Source organism: Ictalurus punctatus, chromosome 11 (genome assembly GCF_001660625.3).
Source record: "Ictalurus punctatus breed USDA103 chromosome 11, Coco_2.0, whole genome shotgun sequence".
Taxonomy (NCBI): Eukaryota; Metazoa; Chordata; class Actinopteri; order Siluriformes; family Ictaluridae; genus Ictalurus; species Ictalurus punctatus.
Window position 1 is genome coordinate 19,311,199 of NC_030426.2, and position 9,185 is coordinate 19,320,383.

The 9,185-nt window shown below is 38.7% G+C and overlaps 1 protein-coding gene across 2 annotated transcripts in view; it reads right to left on the reverse strand.

The window, feature by feature from the left end:
- raver2 (ribonucleoprotein, PTB-binding 2) overlaps nucleotides 1-7,455 on the reverse strand; it is a 94,235-nt gene extending 86,780 nt beyond the window's left edge. The window contains exon 1 of one of the 2 annotated variants that reach the window (XM_053683569.1): nucleotides 6,902-7,455. In XM_053683569.1, the coding sequence (XP_053539544.1) occupies nucleotides 6,902-7,150 (249 nt within the window). In that variant the 5' untranslated portion in view covers nucleotides 7,151-7,455. The remainder of the gene's footprint in view (nucleotides 1-6,901) is intronic. The other variant, XM_053683570.1, reaches the window with a different exon arrangement.
- Between the last annotated feature and the right edge of the window lie 1,730 nt (nucleotides 7,456-9,185).

Below are 9,185 nucleotides of genomic sequence, written 5' to 3' on the forward strand. Positions count from 1 at the left end.
TTCCATTTCTAAAAAAAAAAGGTGGGACACTGCGTAAAACTGTAAATAAATGTAAATAAGACACAGAATGCAATGATGTGCAAATCTCATAAACCCATATGTTATTCACAGTAGAACGTAGAAAACATATCAAATGTTTAAACTGAAGAAATGCACCACTTTAAGGAAAAAATAAGGTCATTTTGAATTCGACGGCCGCAACGCGGCTCAGAAAAGTTGGGACGGGGGCAAGAAAACATTCGCTTGTTAAATCTATAACACTGACTATACAGTTTGCTGCTTACCTCCTCAAGAGGGGGTATATATACACATCACTCATAACAGTAAGCTGGATAGCTTGTTGCTGACAAGAGATGAACTATCGAGGCGTCCATGTTTTTTTCCCCACTTTGTAGCTCAAGGTCAAAAATGATGTTCTGACTTCCGATGCAAGTCGAATGCAGCCTTACAGCAAATCCTTCATGAACTCATGGGTCAAGGATGTGTGTATATGAAGCTTGTATAATTCGTGCTTTCAGAGAAGACCTGCTTCTGTAGCGGAAGGAATTTGTGGTAATGTTTTTCCAGTGTAGTCAGTTTAACTTTCATTGTGCGTGGACATCACGAAAAGTGCATGAACCCGCAAGCACTTTCTGCTGTATAACTCCAGTGTTGGAAAAAACTACATCAAACTAGCTGCATAAAACTACATAAGAACAGCGTTGACAAGACTTTCTTTCATTACAACACCTTTACTACAGACTGTAGGTTTGGATTTGTGTTAAAGTCACCTATCTTAAACATGTACTGATGGAATGGGGTCGTTTCAGTTTTCCAGGATTTTTCCTCAGTATATGAAACATGTCTGTCCTTGGAAATCTCAATCCATCCATTTTCCATACTGCTTATCCTACACAGGGTCGCAGGGAGACTGGAGCCTATCCCAGGGGACAGGTGGGGGACACCCTAGACGGGGTGCCAACCCATCGCAGGGCACAATCACACACTACGGACAATTTGGAAACGCCAATGAGCCTACAAATACATGTCTTTGGACTGGGGGAGGAAACCCTCGAAGCATGGTGAGAACATGCAGACTCTGCACACACGGGGCCACGGTGGGAGTCAAGCTCCCAACCCTGAACGTGCGAGGTAAATGTCCGAACCCCAAAGCCACCGTGCCCTCCCCTGTCCTTCATCATCTCAAATATGAAGTACTAGAGATGCAGTAGAAAAGAGTTTAGGTAGGAAAAAAAAAAAAACAACAACAATGGAGTGTTCCTTTAACTCCTCACTCACAGTGCATCAATTTCATTCTCTCCCATTCTATCTCAGGCTTAGGTAAATGGAGCCAAGTATTCGGTAATTCACTTTCCCAGAGCTCCCAGAGAGAAAGCAGTCGTCTCGCTTCATATGTAATCAGAGCCACAGAGACTCCTGCATCAGGATAAAGCTGCAGCATCATCCCAGCCCAGCTGCTTTACGCACACTGTAATGGCCCTTAAATGGGCAGAAAGCCTGGCTGGGAGACACTGAGGCATGATGGGTATGGATTAAAATGTCAAGAGGATTCTACTCAGCAATTTGTGTTTGTACTGTTAGAATACTCTATAAAAGTATAATCATGCTGCAATAATTTCAACATCTGGAAAAAGCAAGGTACACTTTGAGAGTTATATATCCTTGCCTCTGGCCTGTATACACACACACACACACACAGTGAGAATGATACATTCCTGCACAGTCAGCTTGCACATTTCCACAAAAGTCCTGCCTTCAAACGTGATATTCTAAACACTACCCAAATCCACAATCTTGCCTCCCTGTGATAAGACTCCTAGTCCTGGCGATATGACAGTGCAATAGCAAGCAACTGATTTGAAAAATCTATTTCAATCTATTTTTGCATCAATGATTTCACGTTTTCGTTTTTTTTTCCATGCTTAATATGTCAACTGTTCTGTTAATATGAAACTTTGTCTTTATGCGGATTCACTGCTTTATTGGTGCTTCGTTTGCAAAACTAAGTATTTAAGATACACATAGTGTTGCATTAAAATGCCTTCAAGTATCGCAATATAATTTTTGCCAACACCTAAAAAATTCCTAGTTAAATTCTTCAAGGCATTATTTGAATGATATTTATATTTTGAAACAAAAATGGAACATGATACAATTCGACGTATTATTAGGTTTTATATTTTTTAACACCACAGCAATGACTACATTTACATCTTGAATGAAATCAATGCATCAGCCATATCTTTATTTACTTCCAAATTTTACTGGAAAAATGTATAGTAGAGGCAAAGTATGCTCAACATCAAAACAATATAAGGTAGGATTAACACCTTTTACTATTATTAGGAACTTTTTTTTTCCTCTAGTGATAGAACACTTCCTGAGAGACATTAAGAACTAATGTTCTGAGAGATGCTAATGTTGCATTAGGGAAATATCAGATTTACTCTAACTATAGACAGAAGGGCACCAGACATCTTTGTCAGATGAGCGGTGAAGTCACTGCAGGGCATCTTCATCTCTCTTTGCTAAATCCTGCTCTTTTAAATGCCATTGACGTTCACACAATGCTTACACTACACATGACCATGGATTCCATGGAATGGTACTCTGTAGTTAGAGTAAATCAGATATTTCCCTAATGCAACATTAGCATCTCTCAGAACATTAGTTCTTAATGTCTCTCAGGAAGTGTTCTATCACTAGAGGAAAAAAAAGTTCCTAATAATAGTAAAAGGTGTTAATCCTACCTTATATTGATTTGATGTTGAGCATACTTTGCCTCTTCTATAAATTTTTCCCGTAAAAGGCGACACAGTCAGGACGCTGTGTTAGATAATGGGATAAATGTTTTTGTTTTTTGTACTTTTTTCTGGTTCTCAACATAGTGGGCGTCATTTTTCCATTTTAATAGTCATGTGTGAATGCACACGTAAGCCAAACCAAGTAAAAAATTTCCCGGATTTTTTTTTTCCTACTTGTGTGCGTATGTTGAGAACCAGACGCCCGTAAATTTGCATTTGGTGATGCTCACAAAACTCCATCAATCACAAAATAACTCTGCGACATCGTGTACGGACTGACTACGTAAATTTACATGCGCTCAGGAGTAGGACTTGGACGTGAACGGTTTTCCGAAATTACAGGATTGTCATGAATTACCGTTACAAAAACGGCAACGACGTCAACGTTTTCGATTTACAAGCTAGCACTTATTTTCCTCTCTCTGGCGGAAGAGAGACTTAATTTGATGACTTAAAGCTTATAAATGTTACAGTTCGAACTGAAATTGCTGCTCGCAGTCACTGCCCTGTTAAAACTGATGTACACTTGTAGTGCATTATGGAAATCCTCAGCTAGAGCTTGCTTCAATAACAGAATCATTGACGAGCTGTGCAGAGCTTTGAGAGCTTTTTGTGTTACGCATTTCCATGTAGAACTTTAAACCTAATGTGACGGAGCTGCTGGATTTTTTTCTGAGTCACGGTCTCCGGCACACACACACCAGGGTTGTGTAGCCAGTAAATAATTATCTTTTTTGCTCTCAGATTGATCATCTCAGTGATTAAAATATTAAAAATATGAAGCTCTGTATCGGCAAGAGAGTCAAAGAAACAGCAGTCTCTTCAGCACCAAGACAAAAAGAAAGTGTGATGCTTTCTGGGAAGCCATGCTGTTCAACAACCCCTTCTTGCCGATAGCTCACAAACTTCACAACAGTGACAATTTCAGAATCAGCATGAGCTCAACGAAGACAAATAAGATTAAGAAGAGTATGTGATGGTTTATTTATTTGTGTATTTTTTATAGAAGTTCCTGTTTCTAAAGCATAATGATGAAAAATCACCCTCCTTTCATCTGCTATTAGCCTTTTCCATTTCTTTTGGTTTGTGCAATATCACTCAAGATACCTATTCTGAATATTTTATTTCCATTCATGAGATTTCCACACCAAGGTGCACTGGTTATGAGGAGCTAGTCATGTCAAAAATAAATTAGGGTAAATTAAACACACACGAAACCTACAGAGGAGAAGGTTATGTGGAAAGAGAGCATGACAGATAAGGGTTTTAAACCCAAATTACAATAAAACAAGACAAAAATCCAAAACGTCTGATGAAACGAACAGAATTTTATTCAGTCTCCAGGCCTGAAGTGAAGAAGGAAGGATGCAGTGTGTGCTATATCTTATGCAAATCTTACATAACAGATATTTCAGTAAGAATGGAAAGGTTTGTCCAGAAATCTCCCAATGAGCGAGTTTATGCCAGAAGGAATGGGGGGTGGGGGGTTTCACGGTGACTTAGTGGTTAGCACGTTTGCCTCACAACTCCAGGGCTGGGGGTTCGAGACTCGCCTCTAACCTGTGTGCGCAGAGCTTGCATGTTCACCCTGTGCTTCGGGGGTTTCCTCTGGGTACTCCAGTTTCCTCCCCCAGTCCAAAGACTCCATTGTAGGCTGATTGGCATTTCCAAACTGGACATAGTGGGTGAAAGTGGGTGCGATTGTGCCCTGCGATGGGTTGGCACCCCGTCTAGGGTATCCCCCACCTTGTGCCCCAAGTCCGCTGGGATAGTCCCCTTTGTCTGTTATAGACTTTTTCTGCAGGGTAAGGCTACTAGCATCCCCATTGTTTAAATCCACACCCCTTTGCCTTTTGCTTGATAAATGTGACCACAGAAAGAAAGAGAGAGAGAGAGAGAGAGAGAGAGAGAGAGAGAGAGAGAGAGAGAGAGAGAGAGGTTGACATGGACAGCAGAAGGGAAAGACAGATAGGAGCAGGAGGTACTTTGCCTGACATGTGTCCTCTCTGATAAGTCATCACTGCGTAACCCACTCACCTCAGGTCTGTATATCTGACACCTAACCGTTTCAAGAGTGTTACTCAAGAGCAGCTGTGACGTGGGCATGGGTTTACAACAGCTTTTATATTCATCTAGGAGGCTCAGCCTGGCATTATTCTCGATCTCAATTCAATCATGGCATGGTGGAGCACCTCAGTCGATTCAATCTTCAAGAGAACCTCTTTACTGATTAAAGAGAGCACGAGTCTACTATAGACCTTATGAGACGTCTGCTGCTATTATCTCAGTGAGCTGTCAATGGATCCAAAAATATTACTCTCTGCTCAATAAGGCCCGCAGATCCACTCACACAAACAGTGTCTCCAACTGATCAGGGTTAATCAAATCACAGCTAAATCTTTGCTAAAAATCTGATTAAATGAACTAAACTGAATTGATTTTTTTTTTTTGACCAAGGTGTGGATTCATTTTCTAATAACAGCAGCTCAGACAAATCAAACTATATAAAGTATTAATGCAGTCATTCTAATACATTTTTCTTCACATGGACATGTGTGGTGCTCACTACAATAATGCAAGGCAAGTAATAAAGGGATTTAAAAAAAACAAAACAGTCTTTAATTCAGTGAAACTTTCTGTAAGACATTTATGGAAGGAGTTTCCATTGCCAGTGCTTCGTAATGGTCCATACATTTCCCACCGCACGAAAGTCTTCAGGACTACTAGTAACACTGTCTTAATAACATAAACTGAATTTTTTTTTTTTGTCTTACTAACCTCAAGAGAGAGAGAGGGGAAAAAAAAGAGCAGCTAGTGAAGTGATGATTGTTTATAGCTGCTATAATGGAAATGATTACTTTTTGGTGGATGTTCCATAACATTAAACATAGCTATAAAAGGGTTGTGGGTTTTTTTTGGCTATTTTTTGCTGTCTAGTTCATTAACGAATGAAAAATCTTAATTGATTACAAATTGTGGTATAAGAGAAATAAAGCACATCGGGACATGCTTATACGACGACACCTGAAAGGAAACTAGGTATTGATGCCTGCTTACACAGACACATTATGTATTACAATACATAATATACAGACAAATAAATAAAACACAGAACAGCTTAGAAAAATGATCTACACATCTTTAAGTATAAAATAATGAAAGTACATGGCATTTGGTTGACATTTGGTAGGAAGGTACTAGAATAAACATACCATTTGAACATATTAGGCCTGTCTAGTACAGCAGAATGCTGAACCTGAGGTAACTTCTATTTGTGTGAAACAAAAAGACTTTCCTGACCAATATAGCACTTTCACACACAGGAATGTTTGTAAAAATAGACTCTTTCTTCATCATTACTGACTATTCGCATATAAACCACCCAAATGATCGAAAAGTAAGTTAGCTAGACGTTTAATGGGTCGAACTTTAACATGGGAGACCTTGTTGTTGTTTTGCTCCTTGATAAGTCTACAGATGGTGCTTACAAGCTCTGTTTAGCATTTATTTGGCGTTTTTAACTGACAAAGTTTCAGCGACAAGGTTTATTCGAGTTTTAGAAGATTTTTCAGTAACTTTATTTCTCGGTTGATGTTCATTTTGATGCTAACGTCACAATTTTGCTTTCCTACAGCTTGTGTGGATCATGTAGATCACATGAACTGGGACACAGCTTGTGTTCACAGAGTCGAGGTTCATCTTGATTGATTTCTGTGGGTGTGCTAGTTTTATATGGGGTTAGAGTCAATATTTTTAGTGGTTTAGAAATGGACTATTCAGAATCAGGGGTAGTTTGTGTGTCATTTCTATTAATCGGGAATAACGTGTCTATATTGCAGTATAGTGGGGGGGGGATGCCCCAATTATAGTACGAGTCATTAATTTATTATTTATTTATTAAAATAAAATAAACTTTCCATGCTGAAAAACACGACTTTAAACTTTCCTGTCGGTACGGACTGGAGATGTATCCTCACTTAGTCTCCATCCGAAACCACAGAGCATACTAGATAAACAGTGTGAGAAAGCAGTAGGTCCATACTAAAACGACTATGCGTACTATTTAGTAGTGAAGCGCGCGCGTTAAGACGCTGTACCTGGTTAGTGGCGTCCTGCGGCAGGTTCTTGATGACAATCTTTCTCCTGTTGCTCAGTTCTCTCCGAGTTTTCTCCAGCCTCCTTTCAATCTCCTCCGGCTCCAGCTCGGCCATGTCCCGGAGGATGGTGTCCTCAGAAGCCCCGTCCTCCTCCGGCCGGCTCTCGGGGCTCTCCGAGTCCTGCCCGGGGGAATTCGGGCGCTCTACGGCGGGCGCTGTGGGCGGCTGCATGGAAGAAGCGGCCGCCATTTTTGCAGCGCGCGGTACGAAGAGTGAGTTGAGTCGGGTGGGAGCCTCGCTTCTCTCTGCTGATCCCCATCCACAGCGGACTGAACACTCACACACTCGCTCTCTCTGCCTCACTCACTCTCTCTCTCGCTCTCTCTCTCTCTCTCACACGTTCAGCGTGCGCTCCATCTGTCTATTGAGTACGCCTGGCGACCTCCACCGATAGAAACATGAATAGAGCTGATGGGGTCGGATAAACAGAACAGCTGCAGATCTCATCCACCTCAAACAGATCCCACACTGACTCACTACAATCCTTCCCAAATTCAAAGTGCACCAGTGTTTACAAGATCAAACATCATTATCCACTTGTAACAGAACCCTAAATGAATTAAATTCACATGTAAGCACGTCCTGCTGAAAAACAACAACCCAAAGATAAACCATCTCAGAAATTCTAATGGTTTCCACTACAAATACCATTACAAGCCATCAGCTAACCACTAAAACCATTATCATTACCGGTCCTTAATGGTATCCTCTATACATAATGTGCCGCCAATAGGAGGCAATAAATTACCAGTAGAGACCCACAGGGACTGTTAAAACCTAATATAATTCCCATTATAACCCTTAAAACCATTTCAAATTATATGCGGGTTTCTATTGTTTTGGGAGGTTTTTTTAGCAGGGCAAATTTTCCCCATATCCAAGTCGAGTTGATAAATCATTTCACAGTCCCTCCAGGATTTCATGGTTTTGCGATCAGGGTCATGGTGGATATCGGACCTTTCCTGTGAACACTGGATGTGAAGCAGGAATGCACTCTGGATGTGATGCCAGTCCATCCATTCATCACAGGGCACCACCTAGACACTCATTTACACCTAGGGGCAATTTAGTCCAGCCAAGCCACCTACCGGAATATTTTTGGGATGAAACTGGTAAACCAGTCTGTGTTGAGGAAAACTCAACACAGACTTTAACCCAAGTTCAGGATTAAATTGTGGACCCTGGAACTGTGAGACAGCAATGCTACCCATTGCAGCACTGTGCAGCCCAGGTAAATAACTTAAAACATTAATAAAACATTTAGAAAACAGCATTTTACCGTTCCCAGTCCACCATCAGAACACTTTCGTTTGAAATCTGTGATCATTAAATTGCTTTAATATAAATATAAATATATATATATATATATATATATATATTTATATTTATATATATATATAAATATAAATATTTATATTTATATATATATATAAATATAAATATATATAAATATAAATATATTTATATTTATATATATAAATATAAATATAAATATATATAAATATATAAATATATATAAATATATATATATATATAAAAATATATATATATATATATATATATATATATATAAATATATATATATATATATAAATATATATATATATATATAAATATATATATATATAAATATATATATATAAATATATATATATAAATATATATATATATATATATATATATATATATATATATATATATATATATATATATATATATATATATATATATATATATATATATATATATATATATATATAGAGAGAGAGAGAGAGAGAGAGAGAGAGAGAGAGAGAGAGAGAGAGAGAGAGAGAGAGAGAGAGAGAGAAGGGGGGGGGCATTAGTCTGTGATACACCCTTTCCCATGACTGATTCATTATAGGTTTTTTACAAAAAAAAATTAATGTATTTTTTAAATCCTGTAATCTGAACACATTTACCCCTATGAACTATCTAGAATATTCCACAGGTCACATGTTCAACAGGAAATTGTATCATCTGAATTTCCTGAAGATCATGGGGCATTCAGAAGAGAAGTACATTTTCCTCATTCCTCTTTATTTTCAATTGTGATATTGATTGACAAGGTCACTCTGAAAGCAACCCTGTAACCCAAAGTAAATTATTCATCAAATGCTTTGTGCTAATGGATTACATAAACAGGAACAAAAGCACAGTGTGCACTTGCAATTGTGGCAATTTTACAGTTTACAATTTTGCCCTT